This window comes from Melanerpes formicivorus, unplaced genomic scaffold (genome assembly GCF_026170545.1).
Source record: "Melanerpes formicivorus ecotype bairdi unplaced genomic scaffold, bMelFor1.0.p_v2 SCAF_30, whole genome shotgun sequence".
Taxonomy (NCBI): Eukaryota; Metazoa; Chordata; class Aves; order Piciformes; family Picidae; genus Melanerpes; species Melanerpes formicivorus.
Genome location: NW_027142382.1, coordinates 3,250,301 through 3,278,161, shown reverse-complemented (window position 1 = coordinate 3,278,161; position 27,861 = coordinate 3,250,301). Strand labels below are relative to the sequence as shown.

The following is a 27,861-nucleotide window of genomic DNA, read 5'->3' as shown; positions in this document are numbered from 1 at the left end:
GCTTAATTGCAGTTTTGAAAGTTTTCATTTACCTCTCAACAGCCCCCCCAAAAAAACGAATCTTCAATGAAAAGCACACTGGTTATTTCTTAGGTAATGCCAGTATTGCCTGGAACTTCACAGAACCACAAGCTCCAATGTTTGGAATTTTCTTCTATGAAAACTGAAATCTGAAATGAGGGAAAAAATGGCCTGGACTGTGCTTTCAAATTCAACAAATGTGACATTAATTTAATACATTCCTCGTTCTAAATGTTTTCTTCTATCAAAAGGTCCCTTAAGAAAACTGCTTGACAGAAATCTAACACGTCTTACAAATTCAAAAAGGTTTTCTTTTTAAAGAAGCCTTGAACTTGTCTTTCAAGTCCCAGTCTTGTGGGGGATTTCACATCGCTGTCATTCTAACAAAGACATTGCACAGAGAAACTCCAGAGCCCATTTGCATCTGAATGAACGCACACCTCAGTCTTGGCATGTTTACAAGGCTCATTTCAAACAGCCCATGAAGGACACATTCACACTGCTAGTTGTGCTTCTACTTGCATCTAAATTTGAGCTGTAATTTGCAGAGTCTTGCGTCTCTTGCCTTGCTCAGGGCAGCTAGAACACTCCAGGAACTGGATGATAGAGGAAAACCAGCATCCCAGGCAAGATCAGGCACAACACATATAGCCATGCAATTTACAGTCAGGACATAGTAAAAACCAGCCTGAAACCCCCCATGGTTCAGCTGTTTGAAAGGATGGAATTGTGCCTATACAATCAAGAGCAACTGAAGGATTTGTCATCACCACCAAGTTGTTTTACAGTGGCAAGGCAGTTTTAAGTGGCTACAAAAGGCTACCCAAGAGAGGGGCTGTGAGCTCTATGGTTTGGATAATACTGGTACAGCTGGTGGAGGAGCTGCAGCTGCACTGAGACTTCTGGCAGCACCTTATACAATACTATCATAGTAGTGTAGACCTTAAATTCTTAGGAAGAATGTCTAGATGAAGGTCAGTGTTTTGGGAACATGCAGCTAAAAGGACATACACAGAGAGAAAGCAAGAGACACCTGACCTGTTAAGATCTGCTTCAGGTACCTCTATTGTTCCAACAAATCAAGGGCTCAACTTTTAACAAAGTTTTGCAGCACAGACAAACCACAGAAACTATCACTACTTATTTACAGATTTCTAACCTTTTACTTTAAACTTTTCTATGATATCTGTGCCAACAACAGTAGCCTCAAGCACTCCTTTTGCCTCATTCTTCTGCTTTCAGAGGAATGTTGCTCTTTTTAATCTCTCCTTACATGGAAATCCAATCTTTCCTTAGGCTGTTAAAACAGCCATGGCTCAGGTGATACTACCACTAGTTTTGTACCATCTTTTTGGAGGAAAAAAGAAAGAAAAACAACCAAAAAACTCCCCCAAACCAAGTTGATAAAAAACTTAATGTGGAAGTCTAGCATACTCAAGCTGCATCTGCACTGGTCTGAGCTTGATCAACATGGGGAAGAGTTGGTGCTGGGAACCCAGTGCCTACCCATACCCACCCTAGGCATTTTTATTCAAGAGGAGCTCTAGCCTGGTCTTGTTGGTGCTGGAAGTGCACTCACTCTTGTGCACATTTCAATTTCGGACACCAAACGTACTGTATTCAAGTGGGGAGATAACCTTCAGGTGCATTCCTGATCCAAAGGAAAACTCTGATGAGAAGAAGGGTAGAACATCTACATAGAAGATTTCACCTTAGTATGAGGAGAAACTTTTTTATAGTGAGGGTAATGGAGCAGTGGAACAGGATGCCCAGGGAGGTTGTGGAGTCCCCTTCTCTGAACACATTCAAAACCCACCTGGATGCATCCCTGGGCAGACTACCCTAAGTGATCATGCTTTGGTAATGGGGTCAGACTGAATGACCTCTGGAGGTTCCTTCTATTATCTAATGTACTATGATTGTGTCTTGGAGAAAGCTCCCAAACACAGTGCCCATTCAGATTTTATTCCAGTAAGATAACGTTTCTTTCTTAGGCCACTTTGGTACAGCCAGCCTCTAAGGCTGGCAAAATTGGTGCTTCTTCCTCAGTTTCCTAACGAGACTTTCCCTTTAAGAAGATAATCCTCCCCTTGAAAATCAGTGTCCCTTATTTAAAAAGAAATATTCCTTCACTTACTAAATAGTATTTTCCTATTTGTCAGTACTTTGCTGCAAAAAGTGCAGCAGATGAGTAGAACCCTCAGAACTCCCTTAGCATCTCTTCCCCTTGCTGCCTCAGCACGCAAACTCTTTACAGATGGCACACTAGCTAGAGCCAGTGCTTTCCCACACCTTCAGTGGCTTTCAGTGCACAAGTTGCTATCTCTGGTGATGGCAATTGAAAACAAAAATAAAATCAAAACTCCAAGACTAGCTGTATTCAAACTGCAGAGTTGACAGATCTCAAGCCAAACACGTTGGAACAAACACGTTGCCCAAAGCCCTTGCTTCTGTAGGCTATGAGTGACCGGGGAATTAGTTTGCATCTGGAAGGCAGGCAAAAAAAAATAATCCTCTAGTCTTTGTGGTTATGGAAGAAAGCCTGAAAATGTGACCCCACAACACCCTACCATCTCAAAAAAGGGAATGAGAAACGCCAAGATTTCAAACTTTTTTACTTTGGTCTCATGACTTCAGTATCTGACTCATGATTTTTGAACATTTAAGCCTAGCCATCTGCAAATTGCTGAGCAAACAGCACAGTTCATCTTGGAAAGCCCAGGCCGTTTCCCTGCACTGCCACCCCCAAAACTCTCCCGACCCGCGCTGGCAGCCACTGCCACCCTGGACGGATGCCAGCCGGCAGCAGTGTGCTCGCCCTGCGTGGTACCACCTTGAGGGAGAAGTGACCAGAGCGAGCACGGCTCTTCCTGCCCATCGTGCCCAGCTCAGGGGCTTTACCTGATCGGTAAAGGCAAGAAGGTGCAGTCAGGGCTGGCCCTCGCCCAACCTCGGGAGGGGTAACCGCGGGGTACACAGACGCCGGAGCCCCAGGGATGGGGAGCAGCGCGTGCCTCCCGAACGCTCGAGCACCGTCCCGCCCGCTACCGCCGGCGGTCCCGGCGGGAGGAAAGGCGAAGCGGTGGGGGACGGCCTGCCCTGGCGGTGGCGGCAGCAGGAGGAGGAGGAGTCTCCGGCGGCGTCCAGGAGCCCGCTCGGAGAATGTCTCAGTCCCACTCCTCCTCCGCCAGCCGCTTTGCCGCGCAGCGCTCAGCTGGGAAGGGCCGCCGCGCAGCATGGGGAGCTGCTGGCTGTGCCTCGCCGTGCTGCTCGCCCTGGGCGCCTGCCCCAGCCTGGCGTACGCGGGTAGGGAAGGGGAGGAGGGGACGGCGGGGTTCGGGGAGCTCTCGGCGGCGGGGTAGCAGGCGGGGGCACGGCGGGAGTGGGGAGCGCGGTGGCGGAGCCGTGTCCCCCGGCTAGGCAGGCAGGGGGCCGCTGCCCGCCGCGGCCGCGCCTCGGCCCGGGACGACTTCGAGGGCTGCGTGGCGGTGTCCCGGCAGCTCAGAGGGGTGTCCGGCTAGGGAGCCCTCTTGCTGCTCTTTTCCCGCCCGAAGCGCTTTGTCTAGTCCTTCTCTTGGCTTGCCCCGAGACGGCCCGTCAGCTCAAGCGAAACCTTATCTTCGGTTTAGAGTTCCGGGTAATTAGGCTTGATTAGAACTTCTGTCAGATTTGGGTTGAAACGTGAGAAGTTCAGGTTGGTGGTAACTCATCGCGTTTCCACGTTGGGCATCACTTTTGCATCTCCGTGCCGTTATCCTGGCAAACTTGCAGAGAGGACTGAGAAGGCAGAAGACACCCACTCAAAGTTGCTGAAGTAGGACAGAGGCTCTGTTGTCCTTAACTGTAATCTGGGGAGGAGTATACATCTGATTTACCAGCCCTGGTACCTCAGGACCTTGTCACTTGCAAGTCTTTAACCAATCTTTGGTGCCCGTGTGTGACTGCATGCAAAAGGCTAGTCTCAGTTTAGTGTGAAAAACGGAAGGGTGAATCTGGCTGGGATCTTACACTTCTAGTAATAGAAGTCAAATGGCATACACGTGGGGTTTGGTTGTTTGGTTTGTTATTTGCATTAGCAAAATTTGAAATAAGCTCAAGTTTATGTCCTTTCCCATGGCAAAAGGAAGTTGACGTGTAGGTCTGTCCCTTCTTTCAAAGCAGCTGCATCTTGTCAGATCAAATATTGATGACTTGGCAGCCATTGCAAGGCAAAACTCGTGTAAACTGGCATGCACTGGTACTTTAACAGGTGTAGCCAGTGAAAATTTGTAGTCAGAACAGAGCCTTCAAAGTAACTGGGTGTTGCTTCAGATTAGGGCGCAGAGAGGCAATGAACAGGTGAGAGAGGTGTCTTAGAACTCCCAGCTGTGGCATAGCCTACATTTTGTATCCAGAAGCTGTCCCTTTTTAAGGCATGATTCTTCCCGTGGAGGGGCATTAAATGGCATAATGATGGTATTTGTGAGTTAAAGTTAGCTTTTCTTGGTTTTATTGGCATGCTTCAAGTGGCTTCCTTCCAGCACAACGATGCTGGGACACCCCTTCATGCTCTTTCTTTACAAAACACCAAGGTTTTGGACACATTAATTACTAAATCAACAAAGGCAACAGAAGTTTCTGTCCTGGCATTTATCTGAGGACTATTGTACTGCCAAACTCTGTTTTCTTTGGAAGGTGACTTTGTGGTTCATGTGAATGTGAGAATTCAATTAGTTTGCAGAGGATGCTAATATCCTGTCCTTCTCTCTCTTTTTTTTTTTCCCTGAAAGGCCAAATGTAACTTCTACAATCTCAAAAATCCAATTTTTGCATTTAATCATCAAGGTGGCTGCACAATAGCCTTCTTGTTTCAGTTTTCACGCATTTAAAAGTCCAATTTCCCTCCTATGCTTGCTGTTAAAGGCACCAAAGAGCTTAAGACATCCGCAGATGTGTTTGTAAACCCTCATATGACGTTAAGGTTTTGTGTTCTGTTTACTTTGTTTGTTTGTGGTTTTATAATGGAGGAAACGTGATACTCTTTCAAATCTTTATTCTCAGTATGAAATCTAGTGAAACTCTAAATAGGCATTTTCCTCAAGAGTAATGTGCTGGTATGTAACTGCACAGAATTCCATCAAGTAAACAAAAATGGACTTTGTCCAAAAAATCTCCATAGGTCACGTCTGTATGTGGCCCTCTTGAATACAGATTATACACGCACATACTTCAGTAAGCTGTTAGAAAGTTGACCCTTGGCTATTTCATAGCTTAAGCCAAACAGTCTATTTTTGGATTCATACAAAATGCTTGCTTTCAGTAGTAGATTGTTGTTTGAACATCAGAAATGTCTAGTCAGCTCTTGAATTCATCATTTGGTAACTGAAGTTTTTTAGTGTAGAACGTTTGTGCTCTGTAACCCAAAGTCTATGGTGAGCACCACACTAGAAAGAAACTGGTTTTGTACTGTAAAGAGTTAGGCAGTCCTCATTGGATGGTAGGCAGCAAAACCAATACACTATTCCCTGGGAAAAGGTAATTGAATTAAGTATCTCCTTGGCAGAAGGAAGGCAACTGAAAAATACCTGAATACTTAAAAGCATTTGAGACAGCTGCTGTGTTACCTGTAACTGTAGTTTCAAATCTTCAGAGGGTTCCCGTGGGTTTTTTACGTTGTTCTATTAAAAGCCCACAGTGCACTGACAAAACCCTTCCGATGGCACCACTCAGAGAAAATCTGGTTTGATCTTCATGAGTGTTTGAAAGATGTACCTTCTGGAAGTTAAAAGAAGCTTTAAACCTTTTCCCTAAGGACTAAAGAGGGAGATGTGATCTTTGAGCTTTTGTTCCTCCTTAGAGCTCCTCCTATCTTCTCTGGCTTTGCAAGCTGTGAAAAAACAGAGTAGATCCTTAACCCACTGGGTTTTGGCAGAGCACGGCTGACCATCCAGTAGTGCCTGGTGATAGTACAGCTTTACATGCATACATATATGTTCTTGTTTGGTGGTATGGGTATGTGGGGATGAAATCAAGGGGCACTGCAGGGCCTAAGTCTGCTGCACTTGTGTACATGCCATTAAAATCACTTGAAGACCGAGTGATACTGTAGAACTATTTCAAAAGATGTATGACATTTAATTTGATGAAAAACAGTATCTTTGTGTGGTGTGCTTTTGACATGTGTATGTTTGAATTTGAGTATACAGAAGTCTGGGTCATAACACTAGCTCTTCTACAAAGTTGCGTTGTAGAGCACGGGGTGAGTGAGACTTCTGAGTGCTGCAGCCCTTCAGGGAAAGTTTACACTCTAAACACATACAGGGTAGGATGACAAAAGCAAAGGAAGTAAATATTTAAGATGGCTTAGAGTCATGTGGCAGGACTGAAAAAAATCTGGCATTGCAATCAATAACTTCATTGCCACTTGTAGCTCCTATCCATCAAGCCAAACTGAAAAATGGTCAAGAAAGAGTCTCTAGGCCCCAAAGCAGCTGGTGTTCTGCATTGCCAAGGGTGGGGCCCATTGTGTCAGCTGAGATTTTATGATTTTTAAAGCTTGCTGTCTGCCTGTTAATCTGAGGTGACAGTTTGTGTAGAAGGACATACAGGATCCACTTGTGTGCCAAATTCTATGTGTACTGGTCCCCTGAAGCTGAGGATGCAGACAGTGAGCTTGTGGTAGAGACAGATGTAGGTGTTGTGCATGCTGTCTGGGCACAGAACAGAAAGGCAGTGGCTGCCCTCAAATTGCTTGCAGTCCAAGTACAAGGCTGTGTGCGAGTGTAAGCAGATGAGTATGTCCTATGGCACAGCTTTATCCAGAGTTGTGCTTCAGATAAGTTGGCTCCTTCTAGAGCCAACAAACAGGCCCTCCAGTTAGCTGGTTTGTTGCACGTGAATCATAAGTCTTCTAGCAACGGAGAAACTTAATAGAAATCACATTCTCAGGTGACCTTGAATGCAATAGATATGTTTATATCAATCACTAGTGGTAACTCATCCCCTGATGCTGCTTTCGTAACTTCTCATGTGAAACTCCTACTGAAAACTTCTTACAGCTTAATTTAAGCATTATCATAGCACTGCAGTTCTTCCTGAGTGCTTCTTAAATAGTCAGGTCATGGCATCCTCCATGCCAGGCCTGCTTGAGCTGCTCGCTTTAAAGCAGCACCTCTGGGCTTTGGGGCAGCTGAAATCTTCAAGGTGAGATAACTTACACCAAGAAGAGGTTTTGGTAAGTTGTTTGACTATCCTTTTCCTCACAGTGAAATACACCTCTTGCCAAAGAGCACAGGCAAGCTGTGTACACTGGCTTGGGGAGTTAATTATAGGCAAGGATTGGAGATGATACAGGAGGTGCAACGGAGCAATCAATAGCAGTTACTCCTCACACCTGCAAGCTGCTCTATCCCTTTTATTCTTGCTGTACTGCAGTAGTAAATGCCAGCAGACATGTAAGGGCTTCCTGACTGTATGGAGTGTATGAACACAGTGCTTGTAAAAACTGGCACTTGAGATTGCCATTAGTCCAGGTGAGGCTCTTGTCTGTGAAAAGCATGAATGAGCATATAACTTGGGATATTTAAACCATCTGTTTTTAAAGCAATTTGGTAATGCTGAGATGTGACTTACCGTAGTTTCCTCCTCTCTCAGACAGCTGAGACCAATAGTTGTAAATAAATGGGGACATTATTGAAATACATTTATCTTTTCTTCTTGTTTTTCTCCCATTGAGGTAGGAACAGGATGGGTATCAATGGGTTAAGCTTATGGCTGATGAAGGTAAAGGGAGCATGAGTTGTCATGATCTTGTATCAGCATTCAGTTGAGTAGGGCTGAAAATTCAAACTCCTTACATGGGTCATGTGTAACCTTAGGTGAGCTGCATAGACTTAACCTGCCCATCCTTGCTGTTCCCTGTTGTAAATGCCTGTGTGTACAAAAACAAAAAAGGAGTCTTTAGATACTGCTGTGGAGTCTGAATTTTAGCCCACACTGTCAAATGCCTTGTTGCACTGTTGATAAACCATAATTGACTGTAGGCCAGAGAGTGTGTGAAGAACACTATTTGCAGGGATGTGCTGTAAAGACACAAATCATGAACCCTGTATTCCTGTGGGGTTTGACTCTGTGTTGGAATTTCTTGCAATTCAGTTGCCTCAGGCAAACCATCTTGGAAGCGGTCACCAGAATAATTGGTGAGATACTAACTGGGCTTTCTAGTAGCTTATATGGCATATAAAAATATACTTAATATTTTGGCACTGATACAATGGTCCTAACTTTTGAGACCTGTGCTTAGCTGCCATATGTGATCTCTCCCAACCATCTTCTCGAGAGAGACGGTTTCCAAGGGATAGGTCCACAGCCCCCTAGCTTGATTGCATGGACTGGAGACAGAGAGGCAAACACCAACACTCCCATCCCTCCCTATCTCCACCGCCATCACACTACTAAGCTTTTATCTGAAAAGCATATTGGCAATCTAATACTTCATGAAATTGTAATATGTATTGTAATACAGACTATAATTAATCTTTGTGTCTTTCATGGTACTTCTGTGAGGCTTCTGAAGGCCCAGAAGTTTTTCTCTGAGGTAACAAATTACATGTTTAAATGCCTGGCTAATTTTTCTGCTTCTGAAATGTCTATGTTTGTCATTGGCTTTTGTCCTGGTTTTGCTGGGATAGAATCCCAGGCCAGCCATGGGCTGCAGGCCATTAGCAGTTCTGAGCCAGCCAGGACAGCTGCCTTGTGTTGGCTCACAGGTGTATCCCATACCATGTGCATCACATTCAGTATAAAGGAGAAAATGTGTTTTGAAGAAGGGAGTCTTCTAGTAGAGTTTCTCCTTACTCTGTTCCTCTTCCCTTTCCTGCTTTTGAGGACTGTGTTCTTGGATATTGTGACTGCTGCACTTTTACTGGGTTGAGTATAACTTTATATATCTTGTATTGACATTGGTATTGATTTGGCTGTTTCATTGAATCTGTTTTCATTTCAGCATGTTGGTCTTTTCTCCTTTTCCTGTTTCCCCTTCTCTTCTAGAGAGGGGTCATTAGCTGGTAGAGTAACTGTCATGATTTAGCCCTAGATGTGGGCCAAACATAGGTACTTCTTTTGTTTTAACTTGTTGGTTTGAGTTACGTTGGGGGTCATCCATTTTGCAAGGTATTCACTTAAATATTTTCAGTGCAGTAAATGAACAGCCTGGCACACAGGACATGGCTGGCTGCTGGTGCTCTGCTACTACTGATTCACAGGATCACAGAATGTTAGGGGTTGGAAGGGACCTCTGGAGATCTTTGAGTCCAACCCCCCTGCCCAAGCAGGACCATAGAATCTAGGGCAAGTTGCACAGGAACACATCCAGATGGTCTCCAGAGAAGGAGACTCCAGAAGGGGTCTCCAGAGAAGGAGACTCCAGAAGGGGTCTCCAGAGAAGGAGACTCCAGAAGGGGTCTCCAGAGAAGGAGACTCCACAACCTCTCCAGGCAGCCTGTTCCAGTGCTCTGTGACCCTTACACTAAAGAACTTCCTCCTCATGTTCCTCCTTGTGCTGTAAGTTTACATCCATTGTCCCTTGTCCTATCACAGGGCACAAGTGAGCAGAGGCTGTCCCTTCCTTCTTTTAAAGGAGTGCTGTTAAGGTAGTTCAGACTGAAAACTTATGTTGCAGTATCTTGAAAACAGCTCTAAATTATAGGGTTTAACTTTAATGATTCTGATCTTTTCTGTAACTTGAAATAGCTACTTAAGAGCTCTGGCAGAGTTTGAAACCACTTGAACTTGTCATTTATCATATCTTTTCATGAAGAGAGAAAGGATTTATGTATTTCTTGAGAGGCTTATGGAAATAAATGGAATTTCCCAAGGTTTTTACATATGGGGAGCTGAGTTTTGCCAATATCTTCCTTTGGTTTGTCTGAGCAATTTTGACAAGATTGTGTTGTGCTAGAGGAAAGAAATGGTGTCTTTTCTGTGTACCTAATACACAGAAATGTGTAAGGAGTAGTTACAAGGAGAATAAAGCTCTGTCAAGTGGATATAAAGTACAGCACAGGAGGTTCCACCTCAACATGAGGAGGAACTTCTTCACTGTGAGGGTCACAGAGCACTGGAACAGGCTCTCAGGAGGAGTTGAGCGAGTCTCCTTCTCTGGAGATTTTCAAGACCCATCTGGATGGATTCCCATGTGACCTGTGCTGGATTCTATGGCCCTGCTCTGGCAGGGGGTTGGACTTGATCTTCAGAGCTCCCTTCCAACCCCTAACATCCTGTGATCCTAAGTGCAACCTCAGGAGGGTAAGAAACCCCTCCCCCAGCCACCATAATCTCTAGTGTTTCTTGGCAGCTTTGGGGATTTTTCCTGAGAGAAAGGTCTAAAATTACATCCCCCTCTTCACTTCTGTGAAGATGGAGGGAGAATGCGTTTAGCATGGGAGTGTGTTAAGAGCCTGCTACCAGCGTGCCAAAGTGAGTTTGTCAAAATACCTCCCTGCTAGACTACTGTTAAAATTAATTTTCTCCTAAAAGGCTTATTTGAATGGGGAGTGTGGCTTAGGCTGTTTTATTGTTGAGCCTTGTTTTGTTTTGCTTGTATTTTCTTGTTTCCTAAAGAACTTACTGGACTGGCTGTGCTTCAGTTCCCTGGGTTGGCTGGGTGCCCTTCATCACCAGGTCATGACTTTTTAACTGCTGTTTCTGTGCCTTTTGTTTTTTTCCTCTAGCACTTAGCAGATGCTACCTTGCAAAAGCAGCTCCTTTGCATTCCTTCCTATCTTTCTCTCTAGCATCTCTGGTTGGTTGGTTGGTTTGTTTTGTTACTATTGGGTCTTGTGCTTTCCCTCCAGGAAAGATCAGACAATTGTGGCCTGTTTTAACTGATCGGGGTGGCCTTCTTGTTCTCCCCTCAGCTCTCTAGGGCTTCCTCATCATCATCTGTGCAGCATGCCTCCTGGCATGTAAGACTTTGAGCAGGATCTCTTGCCTTGATCCCTGTTTGTTCAGGTGCTAATGCAGTAGAGCCCAGATATGGATACTGGCCAGGGTTCCTGGGCATGTCTGTAGCAGAGGGGAGATTTCCAAAATGGCTTTCTCCCAAACCTACTCTTGTTCCTAGTTTGCATGGCTGGAAATGCCCCCTCTTCTCTCAACTGGGCAGTAGTTTTCAATCCTTTTCTCATCTGTTGCTTGTGTTTTTTAACTTAGCTTTTGACTTTGAGGCAGACTGCCCAGCTTTCTTGAGTGCTTCCAGTTATGAGTAACATGGTGGCTTCATGTGTGATCTCACAGTGAAAAGGGAAGCCCACTGGTGAAGCTAAATGGGGACATGGCTTGTATAAATCTATCTAAGATGTCTTCCTTTACCCTTTCAATCTATTTGGTGTGAAATAAACATTGAGGTTGGGACCTATTTTATTGCTTTGGGTGGTGCTGTCTTCAACTGGCCTTATGTAGGTCTTTAGTGCCCTGGTTTCAGCTGTCAAACGCCAGCTCCATTGTTGGGAGAGCTGCTGTGCCCTCCTGGCAGTGTGTAGGGCAAATTACAGGCTGAGGGAGGGAAACACCTCCAGACTTTGCTGGAACACTGAGCTTCTGCCAGCTTGCACAATTCAAACTGGAGGTGGTTGGACATTTTTGGCAAACACTTTTGCCATTTGAGCTGAGAAAATTCATAGAACTTTTTGCTTACTTAATGAAACAGTGTGCCTTCCTTCAGCTGAGAGCAGATGGCATCAGTGGCCTTTAGGTTAGCTGCTCCAAGAGACCCAAGTTTTACTGAGTTTATATGGTCCAAAAAGAAATGAAGGTGCTTGGAATGATGCACATTCTGCATTGCTCTTCTGAGATGGGTCATTGGGATCTGTTTTCAGCAAGAGGGAGAACGACCCCACAACCAGAACATGCAAGGTGTGTGTATCAAAGTTTCTTGGTTGCGTTCATCTTTCTGAAGCTGATCATTAAATAGCTACATATGTGTAGATGTGTCTTTGATTTGTATAGCCTTTGAATTGTGGTAGGCAGCTGTGTCCTTTAAGGAGGCACAGAAGAAACTTCTGCAGCTTGCCAGGAAGATCTGTAACAATACATTTTGTGTTACTGCTCTCTTTTGCTCCAGATCTTGCAATGGGTAAAAATATACACGTGTGAGACTACTCACACTTGCAATTTGGATGATTTAGAAGCTTGTATTGTAAGGAAAGCTCCTTTTGAAGATTCTGAAATTACAGTGGTGGTGTTACAGAAGGACAACCTTCCCCCCCTAGTTGTATAAAATGTAAAATTTGTCACAACTCTGAACAGATAGAAGATTTGTCTTAAAATCTGAGCAGTGTGATTGAAGACCTCTGATTTTATTCTTCCTTACTTCTTGCCCTCTCCTTTTCAGGAAATGCCATTGCCCTTGATGGTGCCAGGTTTGGACATGTCATATACATATCCACTAAGAATAGCATTGCAGTTTGAAAGCAGTCATATACTCAGGCTTCTCCAGCAGCCCTTGTCATGCTGCATGGTTTACCCAAAGCCTACACTTAACCAGTGTGGGCTGGCAATGTGAGTCACTTAGCAATGTCTGTCTCCTTTTAGGCTGTACTGTGACAGTTTTAACCTGCTAGGGTCTGTGGTCCATCTTGGTGTTCCTCAGAGGTCTTCTGCCAGGCTTCCTGACACTGGCCAGATGCAGGGAGACGCTGCTTCCAAGTCCTGCCTCAGAGTTAAGTTACAAACCTGTGCCAATGATGTTTTTCCTTAGAGCTGTCAACTTTAGTGCAGTGCACTTAATTACTTGATTTGAATCTGCCTGTCTTGAGTCCATCCACTGTGGCTCTCTAGTTATACTGTGTCACTCGTAAATAAAGCAGGCCAAAATTACCATGCATCTATCCAGCTGTTCTTGATGATTAAAACCATGTTGGCTCACAGGCATTCACTGTACTAAGCTGCCTAGAGGCAGATACCAGAAACAATACTCCTGGCTCTGAGATACAGTGGCAGTGAAATATAAAAAGGAAAAAAACAGCCCAACAAATAATAAATATCTTTCCTTTTTCTAGGATAGGAATGGATGTGGGTGCCCTGTGCTGGAAGAGGGTAGCTTTCTTGCTACTGTACTCAGGAAAAAAAAAATTGACAGCTGGGTTGGGCCAACCCCATGGAAAATTACAATCTACAATGCAATGAATATGTGCAAATACACAATATTTACGGGTATTTATAATTGATAAACAATACAAGAACCTCCCTGGTCAAAGACCAGGGGAAGCTACTAGCTTCTCCCTCTCTGCCTCCCCATACTCCCCTGTACAAAAGGGAGAAGAAACAGATGCAGAGAAGTTAATACCAAAACAATGCAGCCAAGGTCAAGCAGAAACAGGTTAATATCTCTCCCAGAGTGAGGAAGCAAGAAGAGAAATTGTTTTGGTGCAACCAGTTTAAGTTCCTTACCTGTCCAATGGGATTGTGTAGAATTGGCTTTGTTTTCCTTTTCACACCCAATAGTGATTTATTTACATTTTTGCCACTTTTCTGTTCAAGATCTGTGAAAAAATGTAAAGGCATAGCCTAAAACTACCACACCTGGAAATGATTTTGTTTTATTCTTACCCAAATTACCCTTTTGCAGTGCTTTTGTCTGTTGCTTTGTAGGGAAATAGTTCCTATGTGAAAGACTTATTAAATGACTGAGACCTTGTAGCTGTAACATACATTGAAACCCACTGTAAAAGAACATGATTGATTTATAGTTTATTTCCATGTTGGAAGAGTGAACCACTGTGGTAGTTTTAGGTTAGGCCTTTAAAATTGTTCACAGATCTTGAATAGAAAAGTAGTAAAATGTAAATATATCACTATTGGGTGTAAAGAGGAAAATAAAGATACTTCTAAACAATCCCATTGGAGAGATATCCACCATAAGGTTTTATGTTAGTGTCTGGGTGGGTGATCCATATCATTAAGGCTTTTTCCAAAAGTGCTGTTTCTGGTATTAGCAGTGGATTTTCACCACCCTTTTTGCTCTTCTGAAGGAATAGGTTCTAATTCTGGTGTCATGGTTTAGATCCAGCTGGCAACTGAGCTCCACACAGCTGCTCACCCACTGCCTCCACCCTAACACTCCCCAGGGATGGGAAGGACAATAGGCAGCAAAATGCAAAACCCCATGGGTTGAGATAAAGAGAGTTTAACAGAGCAACACACAGAGTAAAGACACATCAGGGATAACAATAACAGTAATGAAGTAATGTGTGGCATGGTCTAAAGTACACCTGGCTGTCCTGTGCCTGCCTGGGCCAACAGGCTGACTGCCGTACATTGCTCTAAGTTTTACCTTCAGCTCTTCCTACTGTAATAACTGCTGTTTCTCCTTCACGCCTTTGCAAGGCACTAGAAAAACATGAGTAGTCCTGGAGTCCTTAGAAGTCTCTTTTTTTCTTCAGAGGAGTGCCAACAGCCTTTAATTCTTTTGTCTGTTTGCAGGTTTCATGGGTGAAATAAATTTCATAGAGCAGGGACTTTGTAAACCAATGTTTATGCTTCTAGTTTCAAAGGTGCTCCCATGGAAATGAGGCATAAAGCATGCTGTGGCAGACTTCTGGACTGCAGTTCAAGCTATTCATAGGAAAACCAGTGAGAAAATACAGGCTGGCAAGTTGAAACTGACTTGAGGAGAAGTTCTGCTTGAGCCAGTTGAGAATGACCCACAAGAAGATAAGGTTTTGGAGGTTTTTTTTCTCCCTGATTGGTGACTTAGGCAGAGAAGGGTAAAGCAAATTTGTGCAGGGGAGAAGCCCTCAGTGGGAAGGGCTCCTCAAGGGAGCTTGGTGCCAGCATAAGGTTTACAGTAGTTCTCTGTTGCTTCTGACACTGACTTCACTTGCTAAAGAGCAAGAAGAAATCACAGTGAGTAACTTCATGTTTTTCTGCTCCCCTTCTGTTTTCTAGGAACTTGTTGGAGAGTTTCCTGTGGATTACAGACAGCTCCTGATTCTAGTTTTCAAGTGTTGGTGTAGTGTCTGATACTTAAAACTGAGATTTTTTTCTCCTTTTTAACTTGTAAAAGATTTTTTTTTTTTTTCTTTCCTGGAGAGCCTGCCTTTTGGTCTTCTCATAAAAATCTGAGAAATACTTTTGTAAATGGCAGAGCTTCAGAAATTACACATGGCTTAAGGATAAAGAGAGGAAAGCAGTGTATCTGGTGCTGGAGTATTAAATGTTAGATACTGAATGGTGCCAGTTTCCAGTGTTAGCATTAAAAAAAAATACAATTTCTTCCATCTGTCCCCAGTTCAAAATAGATCAGGAGTAGTTTTCAGTCTCTTCCTTTGGAAAGTTACCCCAAGGTCCCTTGGAACTTGTCATTAAGGAGATTTTCAGCTTTATTATTCTTTATTTAATGAACCAGTTACTAGTAGTTCCACCTCTTTAGTCACTGGTAGGAGGGCTCTGTAGAGGGACCTTGCCAGGCTGGACAAATGGGCAGAGTCCAACGGCATGAGATTGAACACATCCAAGTGCCGGGTTCTGCACATTGGCTACAACAACCCCATGCAGTGCTACAAGCTGGGGTCAGAGTGGCTGGAGAGCAGCCAGGCAGAGAGGGACCTGGGGGTGCTGGTTGACAGCTGGCTGAACATGAGCCAGCAGTGTGCCTAGGGGGCCAAGAAGGCCAATGGCATCCTGGCCTGCATCAAGGAGGTGTCTGGAGCACAGGCCCTATGATTTTTAAAAAAGACAAAAAAGGATATTTTGTTCAGCTGAAATCTTTGGTAGCAGTTTGTGCTACTGTGACTATTCCTGATTGTAAAAAGAGATGCTGTCATTAGTGTAACATCATTTGCTGGAAGGGTTCCTTAAGCAAAAGTCAGACTTCAAGTTCCTCATGGCCTGAACAGAGGAAGCATTTTCCTCCAACCTCCCTGCTGATTCCCTGCTGGCATAGCTAGCTGCCATTCTAAATGTTCAGGGGCTTCAAGAGGGCCAATGGCATCCTGGTCTGCATCAAGAACAGTGTGGCCAGCAGGAGCAGGGAGGTCATTCTGCCCCTGTACACTGCACTGGTTAGGCCACACCTCGAGTACTGTGTCCAGTTCTGGGGCCCTCAGTTTAGGAAGGAGGTTGACTTGCTGGAACGAGTCCAGAGAAGGGCAACAAAGTTGGTGAGGGGCTTGGAACACAAGCCCTATGAGGAGAGGCTGAGGGAGCTGGGGTTGCTTAGCCTGGAGAAGAGGAGACTCAGGGGTGACCTTATTGCTCTCTACAACTACCTGAAGGGAGGTTGTAGGCAGGCAGATGATGGTCTCTTCTCCCAGGCAGCCAGTACCAGAACAAGAGGACACAGTCTCAGGCTGTGCCAGGGGAGGTTTAGGTTGGATGTTAGGAAGAAGTTCTATACAGAGAGAGTGATTGCCCATTGGAATGGGCTGCCTGGGGAGGTGGTGGAGTCACTGTCATTGGAGGTGTTCAGGAGGAGACTTGACAGGGTGCTTGGTTGCATGGGTTAGTTGGTTAGGTGGTGTTGGATGATAGGTTGGACACGATGATCTTGAAGGTCTCTTCCAACCTGGTTTATTCTATTCTATTTTAGGATTTTTATTTTGTCTTGATAGATTTCAGTTTATTGCAAGATCCTTATCAGTTGGAGACCTTTAAAAGGGTGGGCAGATGCTCTTGGGCCTTTTCTTTCTAGCTTAAAAAGTCGCGGAAGCCAATTTCTCCCTCTTTTTCTGCACCTAGTTGTTTAAATGTTCAATTTGTTAATCAGTCCAAACTGGGGGGTGGGGGGAAACAAACCCTCACTGGCCATGCTGAAAATGGGCTTTTCGTGAGAGCATAATTCATGTACATAGTGTTCAGAATTTTTCCTTCTGACCTAAGCTCCCAGCTTGTCCCCCACAGCTCATTTCCTTGGTGAATCATTGTGGGTTACAATGTTCTGCAGTCATGGGAGCATGGCCTGTGTGGGAAGTAAGGAACAATGCAGGCCATGAGTGATATTTCTGTTGGAGATGTACCACTGTCAGGTCCCAGGTATATCTTTATTAGCCTGTTAAGCTGCTCTCTCTCTCTCTCATTTTAATCCACAAAAATCACCACTTTATTTCAGTGGTTGAGGCATTTCATCTGTATCTTTCACCCTTTTTCTCTGGGTTTGATTTCATTTTCTGTTACAACTGAACTGTGAATACATATTTTACAGCCCTGAAACTGCATTTTAAGCAAAATCTGTGTAAAGCCTCCCTTCCTGTTGAATCACACCAAATGTCACACCACAAATAATCCAGAGCAAGGCAGAACTTCCAGAATTGGGATTCTGAACATGCCTTATTTGTTTCCATTGAATATAAGGACACAATGTGCACAGAGGGCATCATTTATTTCACAGTTTCCAAATGAATGGTATTAAAATCCCCAAACAGACAAATGAAAAAATAACCCACAAACCCCCAAAAGAACCCAAGGCCTGTGGTTATTGTATCTGTGTATATTCCAAGCAGCAGTTGAATATACTGCACATCTTAACTAAAAACATCATCATAGTAAAATCAAATGTATTTGCAGAGGAGCAAGATACTGAGAGCAGCCTATGACTTCACTTAAGGTTCCTGGACTGTACACTTGTGTTGGCAAAAGTGTTTGTTGGCTTTTTGTTTTCTGCCAGGTTATCCTTTGACTGCCTCTGTGTTACAGGACTTCTGGCTGGGTTGAATCAGAGCCATTTGAATCTCTTCCACTTTTATTGCTAACTTGGAGAGTAAAAAATAAACCAAAATCGGTGGTGGAAAGTGTTTTGGTTTGAGTTTGCTGTATCTATTGGTGAACACAAAAAGAAAATGGAATTGGAATGAACTTTACAGAGTTTTTCTGGACTAACTTCTGGCCTATGCAGTTTCCATCTCACCACTGATTTTTGTGAGAGTAAACTACACAGGCATGGCTGCCTACTTCTGGGTATGTGACTTCACTGAAATAAACTGGACACCTTCGGCCAGGAGTGTTTTCTTTGTCACACAGTATTTGTTAGCACATGAAATGAGTTTCATATGACTTCATATGGCTGTGGAACATAAAACTCTGAGGCAAAATGTGTTACATACTTTTTGGTGGAAATCATAGAATCAATAAGGTTGAAAAAGACCTCAAAGATCATCAAGTCCAACCTGTCACCCAACACCTCATGATTACTAAACCATGGCACCAAGTGCCACGTCCAATCCCCTCTTGAACACCTCCAGGGATGGTGACTCAACCACCTCCATGGGCAACCCATTCCAACAGCTAACAACTCTCTCTGTGAAGAACTTTCTCCTCACCTCAAGCCTAAACTTCCCCTGGCACAGCTTGGGACTGTGTCCTCTTGTTCTGGTGCTGGTTGCCTGGGAGAAGAGACCAACCCCCTCCTGGCTACAACCTTTCTTCAGGTAGTTGTAGACAGCAATAAGGTCTTGTCTGAGCCTCCTCTTCTCCAGGCTAAGCAACCCCAGCTCCCTTAGCCTCACCTCGTGGAGTTGTGCTCAAGGCCTCTCCCCAGCCTTGTTGCCCTTCTCTGGACACATTTAAGAGTCTCAGTGTCCTTCTTTCCCAAACTGAGGGGCCCAGAACTGGACACAGTACTCAAGGTGTGGCCTAACTAGTGTGGAGTACAGGGGCACAATGACTTCCCTGCTCCTGCTGGCCACACTATTCTTGATCCAGGCTAGGAGGCCATTGGCCTTCTTGGCTGCCTGGGCACACTGCTGGCTCATGTTCAGCCAGCTGTCAACCAGCACCCTCAGGTCCCTTTCTGCTTGGCTGCTCTCCAGCCACTCTGACCCCAGCCTGTAGCTCTGCATGGGGTTGTTGTCACCAAAGTGCAGCACCCGGCACAAATCTTACATGCTTAAAGTGACCAGCTGTTAGAATAGTGAAGGAATTCCCCAAAGCTCTCCTGTTTTGAAGGATGGTTCACATGTGGAATGAGCCTATCTTTTTCTCCCAGTGTAAGGAGTAACCATTGTCTGCAGATCAGAGAAATGCCATGTAAGCTCACTTAACTCAAGTGGTTTTCTGCTGTGCAGGATACACAGTGTCATCACCACTGGTTTTTGGGGGTGTTTTTGCTTTCCTTTTATTTTTTTCCTAAGAAATTTGTCATGCAGCTGGAATTGGAAATTATCACTGTATTTTTAGATGGTTTTGGTTGGGTTTTTTTGGTGGTGGTGGTGGTTGTGTGTTTGTTTGTTTCTCCATTTTCCATCAATGTTCAGAAAAATTGGAAATGCAGTGATCTTTTCTGATGTGTATATATATAAGTAAATTCATAAAATCATTGAATCATTTTGGCTGGAAAAGACCTTTAAGATCATTGAATCCAACCATTAACCCAGCACTGCCAAATTTACCACTAAACCATATCCCTAAGTGCCACATCTACATGTCTTTTAAATACGTCCAGAGATGGTGACTCCTCCACTTCCCTGGGCAGCCTGTTCCTGTGCTTTACAGCCCTTTATAAAGAAATCTTTCTTAATGTCCAACCTAAACAGAATCATCAAGGTTGGAAGATACCTCAAAGATCATCAAGTCCAACCTGTCACCACATCCCCTTGCTCAAGCTGAGGCTGTTTTGTCTTGCCTTATCATTTGTAAATTTGGAGAAGAAACAAACTTTGTCTTGCTCTAGCTTTGTTTCAGGTAGTTATGGAGAGCCCTCATTGCAGGCTAAGTGCTGTAGTCTCTTGTAGTGAAGGGCCTGAACTTGCCCTGTCTCAGGGCAGCAAACCAAAAAGTTTCTGATGGATTTAACAAGCTCTGCTGTTGTTGTCTGTGTCTTATTTTCAGTTGATCCTACTCAGAATGAAGAAATTCCTGTATCAGTCCTGGGATAAACAAGTTTGCATATCTGTTCTGCCTTTTATAGTCCATGTTCCTTTTTCTCCATCATAGAGGATGTGTAGCACAATATACTGTCCATGTGCACACCTGTGGCTGCAGTGCCTGCCTTGGCATCATGTTCTTATGCCTTGATTCTGTCAGCAGGCCTCTACAAATCAACCTTTCCAATGAGGAGAGGTGTCCTCTCTGTGTGTGACCCTTCCTTTGTGTGGAATCAGTGGCATAACCAGGGGTATCAAACAGTAGAGCACCCCAGAGTATTCATTCCCTTTGCCCATGTGGGCAATCTCAGTGACCTTGGTGAAGATCTTACACTGAATAACTCTGCTACAGTTAATATGTGGTTTCAGGCTTTCTGTTTCTCACTTACTGGTGCTTTGTGTTTAACCTTCTGTTTATAGAAACCTTTAAAAGTTTTTTCCTGACATTAATTTTCCCTGTGTGCATTTTTATTGTTATTTTAAACCCTGCTTTGCTGCTGCCTGTCAGATTTAAATGATCCAGAGAGAAAATGCCTGGTTTCAGGTTGGAGAAGGTGAAAAGGTTTTGTTTTTTTTTGTTGTTATAGGATTAAGATTGCTAAGCAATTCTTGATAGCTTTTCCAGTTCTGGAGATGTTTTGTTGTAAAGAAGCTGCCTGCTCTCCAAACACCCCAAAGGTCTTTGAGAGTTTCTTTGCCGCATTTGGTAGCACTTTGGGGTGGTGAGAATGTAAAGATTGGTTTCCAGTTAAAGTTTACTACTATGTAGTAGCTGAATGGTTTTGCTGTGGAGGTTAGCTACCCATCAGAGAGGTTTTGCCTGCCATGGCCTGAATTGGTGTGCCTGACAAGTGCTGTGAAGTTTGGGATCTTGTTGTCTGACATGATGTTTACCTATCTGCTTAGGGGTCTCTGTTGCTCAAAGGAGTAATGTACTCAAAGCCATGTTTTGAGCAAAACTGAAGGACAGCAGAAGTCCTTCTAAAAAAATTATCTGCAGTCTGATAGCATTTGTCTCCCTTCTGTGGCTCAGCAAACACTGAGACATCGTGGCTCCTGTGTAACAAAGTACTCTCTCAAAGCTTTTGCACACTTAAGAGCAAACAGGCAAAGAGGAGGAGGAGGATCAGATCATAGAAATACAGGAAGTATCTTGCTCATCACCTGTTCGGCTGTAATTTGTCTTGTGTTCAAATGTGAATGTGTCTTTGTAACCTGTGCTCATTCATAGAATGTTAGAGGTTGGGAGGGACCTCCAAAGGTAATGGAGTCCAGCCCCCCTGCCAAAGCAGGATGACTTAGGATAGTCTGCACAGGAGTGCATCCAGGTAGGTTTTGAAAGTCTCCAGAGAAGGAGACTCCACAGCCTCTCTGGGCAGCCTGTACAGGAATACAGCTATATGCTACACTTCCCTCCTTTTATTTTTCAGCTGATCAAGGCTCCAGGCCAGGAAAGCCAACACTGACTTTAAGTGTGGAAATGGAGCCATGTGAGAAACTGAGAACAGCAGCCTCCACTGGGTGTAGATCCTTACGCTAAAGCAGCAGAGTGCTTCATCAGATGTTTGATTGGAATGTAAACATCAGTAATCAATTCTGAGTGCATTTAGGGTTAAACAAGTGGTCTCCTTGAGCCTGTTGAGTCCACTTCAGGAGATACTTAAGTGCTTTGCTGAAAGAGAATTGGCTTGAAGGCTGGCAGCAGGACACTTGGAGCAATTTGACAGCCACAAAACACAGGCAAAACTTATGCTGAAATGGTCTGGTTTAGGTTTTGTGCAAATGGGTGTCTGTGTCTGAATGTCCCATTAGCTTGCCAGTTTGAGCACTAAATATGTTCTTTTAATTAAGAACTTTTCTTGTATGAGGATTTTTACCTCATCAGGAGGCTTAGCAGCTTGCAGGCATAGCTCCTTCAGCCCTGTCTGGCAGTCTTATCCCCGGAATTAATCATTCAGCACAGACTATTGGGTTCATGGCAATAGACACTGCTATGTGTTTGCTACTGCTGGCAAGCCGTTTTGTTAAAACTGTCCTCATAGAATGTATCTAAAGAGATACATTCCTGTGCCCCCTCTGGTTGTAAAAATGCAGTGCTTATTCTGTGAATCATAGGATCATAGAATGATTTGGGTTGGAAGGAATCTCCAAATGTTATCTAATCCAACCCCTTCTGCAGTCAGCAGGGGCGTCCTCAACTAGATCAGGTTGCCCAGAGCCCTGTTAAGTTTGGCCTCAAGTATCTCCAGGGATGGAGCCTCAACCACCTTCCTGGGCAACCTGATTCAGTGTTTCACTAACTTCATGGTAAAATACTTGGTCCTAACATCCAATCTAAATGTTGTCTTTAGTTTGAAGCCGTTGTACCTTGTCCTATCACTACAGGCCTCTCTCCATCCTTGAAGGACCCCTTCAGGTACTGGAAGACTGCTATTAGGTCCCCCAGAGCCTGCTCCACACTGAATATCCCCAGCTCCCTCATAGCAGAGGTGCTCGCTCCAATGTTCTGATCATTGTCATGGCCCTCCTCTGGACCTACTCCATCAGGTCCCACCTGTGTTGAAGGCTTCTGAGCCATCTGCTTGCCATGCTGCTTTTGATGCAGCCCAGGATGTGATTAGCCTTCTGGGCTGCAAGTGCCCACTGTCTGACATGTCCAGCTTCTCATCCATCAACACCCCCCAAGTCCTTTTCCTCAGGGCTGCTTTCTATCACCTCATCCCCTAGTCTGTATTGATAATGAGGATTGTTGTGGCCCAGGTGTGGGACCCTGTAATTGCTCATTTAGAACGTCGTAAATTTGCTGATGACACCAAGCTGGGGGCAGGAGTTGATCTGCTGGAGGGTGGAGAGGCTCTGCAGAGAGACCTCGACAGGCTGGACAGATGGGCAGAGTCCAACAGCATGAGTTTGAACACATCCAAGTGCCAGGTTCTGCACATTGGCCACAACAACCCCATGCAGAGCTACAGGCTGGGGTCAGAGTGGCTGGAGAGCGGCCAGGCAGAGAGGGACCTGGGGGTGCTGGTTGATGGTAGGCTGAACATGAGCCTGTAGCGTGGCTGTGTGTCTGGTCTGAATAAGGATGGGATTTGGGAGTATGGAGAGATGGGAGAGTACCAGGTCCAGGCATGTGCGAAGAAGGGCGTGTGGAGACAGGAGAAAAGCCAGCACTTACATGTAAGGTGGTGCCACAGTGCCTGGGGCAGTGGGGTGGCGGTGCAGATATGTTCTCCCAGAGACAGCCAAGCTCGTCAGAATCGGGTTGGTTCTCAGTGGTGCGGCCCAGGGCTGGTGAGTGATGCCCAAGCTGCCCTTGGTACCCCCAGTTTCCACAGGCTCTCACAGCTCTGCTGAGGCTCCAGTGTCAGCCTGTGGGCTCTCTGTGAGCAAGAGGCCTTGGAAGAGTGAGATTGAGACCCTCTTAGGGTAGCACAAGGGTAATCTCTCCTATGGTTACCCAAGGCAGACCTGTTGGGGTGATTGACAGTAATGAAACAACACTTGTTAGGAAAGAAGCCCAATCTTGGTTCTCATTTTGAGCTAGAAAAAGCTGGAAATATGAGGTGTCAAACTCCATTAGCAGAGCCTCATTTCAAGTTAAGAGTAATAAATAACTGTTTAATGCCAACTTCTGGTTAGACTTTCAAAAGCATTTCATTATGTGTTTGTCTTGGGCAAGAAATAAGAGCTCACATAGCTCTTAACATTTACTGATTAAGTCAGTGCAGACACTGCACACTAAAATGTTGGACAATTAAGAGTGATAACACTAAGAACAGTTTTTATAACTCTCAAACTGTGTAATTGGCAAAGAGTATCCCAATTTCTGACAGAATAATTGATGCTTAGAGAGGTGTGCATTTACATATCAAGGTCTTCACAAAGCCCTCAGGGATCACAGCTTTCTCTGTATGTTATGCAGTCCGACTTGAAACGCAACAATGTTTAGTGTTGTTATGCTGAAAAGTTTCTCAGGTGTCAGTGTTTAGGCATCAAAAATCCAACCACGGTAGTAAATATATAAAAATCCAGAGAAATGGCTCCTAAGTGGTAGGAAGCCTATGCTCTACACAAACACGTCGATTTCAGGGGAGAAGTGTTCAGAGGCTCACTTTACGAGGTCCCAGCTTAAAGCCTTCTGACAGTTGGTGGAAAGATTCCCAGTGATAACAGCAAGCTGTGAATTGTGAGGTTTTGCAGCTTTTATGCTTGATTTTATTTATTTAGTCAGTTATTTTCACATGTAGGAGCCTGAATCACAGAATGTTAGGGGCTGGAAGGGACCTCAAAAGATTATCCAGTCCAACCCCCCTGCCAGAGCAGGATCACCTAGAGCAGATCACGCAGGAACGCATCCAGGTGGGTTTTGAATATCTCCAGAGCCCCCTGGGCAGCCTCTTCCAGTGTTCTGTCACCCTCACAGTGGAAAAATTTTTTCTCACATTCCCATGGAACTTCCTATGCCTCGACTTCCACCCACTGCCCCTTGTTCTGTCACTGGGCATCACCAAGCAGAGCCTGGTTCCATCCTCTTGGCCCTCATCCTTTACATATTTATAAACATGAATGAGGTCACCCCTCAGTCTCCTCTTCTCCAAGCTAAAGAGCCCCAGCTCCCTCAGTCTCTCCTCATAAGGAAGATGTTATACCCCCTTAATCATCTTTGTGGCTCAAGGTTTACATGGCTGCAGTATTGGTTCAAGATTTTGGCCTGCCAGAGTGCATGCATCTGCTGCTTCCCTGTGGTTCCCAGGAAGAGCTGCTGACTGCTGCACGCTGCTCTCAAGCTCTGGGTGCTAGTGCTTGATATGTAAGTAAAGAGGCAAGAAGGACCAGAGGGGATACAAAGAGCCTCATCTTCAGACAGTCCAAACCCTTGTGAGCAGTGCTGTGACTGATGCTGTGGAGGGCACTGCCCTTCTGTAGACAGACCCCATGTATTAAGGCTACTCCTGTGGAGCAGCTGCAGATCCATGGGATGGGTTTCTTTGTTGGGTTTCTCTGAGGCAAAGCTTACTGGTTTCTGGGCAGTGTAGTTTACTTTGTTATAAGAAGTGTCATCTATTGACAGCTGCTCATAGCACTTCTGGGGAGACAGGTTATTTTGGTAGCTCTTGTATCCTCAGGATAAATCACCCTAAGCCAGTAACATGTCTTGAGTTTGATTTCTGCAGAAAACTTCTATGCTTTGCATATGAAATTAGTAGCTTATTGAGGTACCTGAATTATTTAATGTAGCCTAATTTTCAGCAGCATCTTGCACAGACCGTGGTCTCAGACCTCAACAAATGCTGTGAATTTGAGATAACATGCATGAGAAGCTCCTGAAGCATAGTGTTCAGCCTCCTTAGTACCTATCCATTGCATGCAAGGCTTTAAAAAAAGATTTCTCAGGAGTGAAATTCGTGTGAGACCACTTGGGGAAGACTTATCTGGAATTTAGACTTCATGCTCTGAAGCTGCTGTTCTTAGATACCACTTAAGGATATTTTTAAGGCTTTTCTTGCTGACTGGTGTGTTTTATTGATTATTTACTTGAATAGTGGTGCTTCAAATGGTTTCTGGTGTTCCTAAAGCAGTTTCTCCCTTCATTTAAAGCTTTGTAACTGTTGCACAGGTTTTTAGAAGTATAGAACTAGACTGTCTGTTTATTTGGAACAGCCTCAGAAGTCTGCTTGATACCAAACTGTCACTTTGATTTTTTTTAATGTAACTTCTGTTTGCAGGTAATGTACCTCAGTGTTTTGTTCTTGCTATGAAGATCATACAGGTTGTAAAAGAAAGATTGTTCCTGAGTTATGCACATTTTACTTCTGTTGTTTGCCTGATGGCTGTTAACAGCCACTGACACTTACAGAACCACTTTATAGTGAAACCTTCCATGTGCCCCTTCATTTGCACCCCCTCTGCTCAACAGATCAACTTCATGGTAGATGGGCTTTCCTTAACAGTGGAGCTTTGACTTGACATGTTCAAGGTGGCACTGCACAACATTGCTCAAGGAGCAGGGAGAGAGATTTACTGTTGATTTATCCAATCAATCTGCCCCTTCCAAACTCACTATAAACTGGGTCTGTTATGTAGCTGAGCTTCAGAGACGCCTGTGCTGATGGCATTGAGTAGATCATTGCATCCTAATCTTGCATGTCTTTTTTTTTTTGGCAAAGCTTTCTTTAATTCTTAATTTAAATTTCCTTTCTTGCTGCAGTGGTTTTTTTGTCTCTGTTTTGTGTTGTAGGATCGGGATATTCACCCCTTGAAGATGACGAAGATGTGTATGCACGCAATAGATACAAAGGTGAAGATGTGTATGCACGCAGTAGATACAAAGGTGAATGCTTTGCTTATGTGCTAAAACCAGGTTCAGCTGGTTGCTGAGAGAAAGCCTTAATTCTTTGTCATGGATTATAAAATCTTGGTGATCCAGCTCCATGGGTTATGGGGTTTTTTTCTTGCATGGATTTTTAGATTAAGTTTTAATACCTACTTTTTTTTTTTAACACTGGAAATTAGACCAAGTGTTGATCACCACTCTTACACACCTGAGGAGTAAGTAACCCTTGCACTGCTTTTGCTCTTGAAAAATTAGGTTGTTAAATCATGAAAATCTAGCAAGAGCTTCTCTTTGTTCTTCATACATCCTAACAAAACCATCAACTATAAGCTGACTGGGATCCCAAGCTTGCTGATGGTAATGTATAGAAGTACATGCAAGAGAACTGGATTTTCATGACTTCATGATGTTCACATTTCAGGCTAACCTGCTACCTGAAATGCCAAGCAAAGTGTGCATTTCAAAACCAAGTTATGTAGGTGGATGAAGGAGTGAATGGACTGCCACATTTATAAAGCACATCAAAGGTTTTTTTTTTCCCTGTTCTAGAAGATTTTACCATTCATCAACATTGAGAAGGTTTTGGCTGCTACCAGTAAATCTTTCATTTACTATGTCCCATTTTCTTCTGCTTCAGTACCCCTCTCCTGTGCCAAAAATCCCTCAGGAGCCTACACAGTAAGGAAATGCTGTGTTTAATTAATTGCTTTAAATGGTAACTGTGCTTCTTTTTTAGTAAATTCATCTGTGGACACACTAGACTTGTACTGTACTAATGGTGATTGCTTGAAAATACTGGGTGTTGGTGGGTACATTATTGATACTCTGCAAAGAATCAATAGGCCTTAAGAGAGGTAAGTTATAAAGTAACTTAGACACTTAGGAACAACAAAGAAGAAAGCACAGATGCTGTGGTTATATTACTGTTTTCATAAAGGTCTTACTAAGGTTCTTCCCACTTAGGAGGAGGTATAAAATTTTGCTTTCAAACCCATGTGGACCTATTTCTCTCAAAGCTTTATTTAGGCAAGCTCACTTTTCTTTGCCTTTTAATGTTAGCCTTCAGCAGACACACAAAGAGTTCTAGGCATCATGAAGCTAAATCAATGCCAGTTCATGCCAGGGAAGGAGAGTAGTTGAAATGCAGAGTCTGCATAAATTCCTTATACATGGTGATCCAAAATGGATTATACTCATGTCAGCTAAAATGTCACCAGGCTAGGTGAAACATAATGACTCATTGAAGCAGATATTAAAAACTACTCTGAGTTTGGAAGCACTTCTGCCAAGTGTTGAAGATCAGACAATGTGAATCTAAGAGTATAAAGTGTTGGAGAAGAAAAGGCTGGCACTTCATTAGCATACTTATTTAAGTAGGTATTGGGGGGAAAAGGGTGGAGAAAGACAAAGCAAGGGCTGATTAGCTGTGTTCAGAGCTTCTCCTTATGTGGAGGCCAGCATTTTGAGTAAGGCTCCTTGCTCAGCAAGTAAAACTTTCCAGCAGCAAATAACTAAGTGAATTTTCTGAACTCCTTTTAAGGGGTGGGCACTTTTTTCTTTGTGCACATGCCCACTAAACAATGCATGTGAGAGCACACCTTTGTCCTTTACTGGCAGGGAGGAGAGGGAAATCAACCTACCAAACTCTTTTGTATTCATGTGGATGTT

The 27,861-nt window shown here is 44.1% G+C and overlaps 1 protein-coding gene across 2 annotated transcripts in view; it reads left to right on the top strand.

Moving 5' to 3' along the window:
- Positions 1-3,103: 3,103 nt before the first annotated feature.
- SRPX (sushi repeat containing protein X-linked) overlaps positions 3,104-27,861 on the top strand; it is a 49,041-nt gene continuing 24,283 nt past the window's right edge. Inside the window, exons 1-2 of one of the 2 annotated variants that reach the window (XM_068155073.1) lie at positions 3,104-3,327; positions 26,098-26,190. In XM_068155073.1, the coding sequence (XP_068011174.1) occupies positions 3,258-3,327; positions 26,098-26,190 (163 nt within the window). In that variant the 5' untranslated portion in view covers positions 3,104-3,257. The remainder of the gene's footprint in view (positions 3,328-26,097; positions 26,191-27,861) is intronic. The other variant, XM_068155074.1, reaches the window with a different exon arrangement.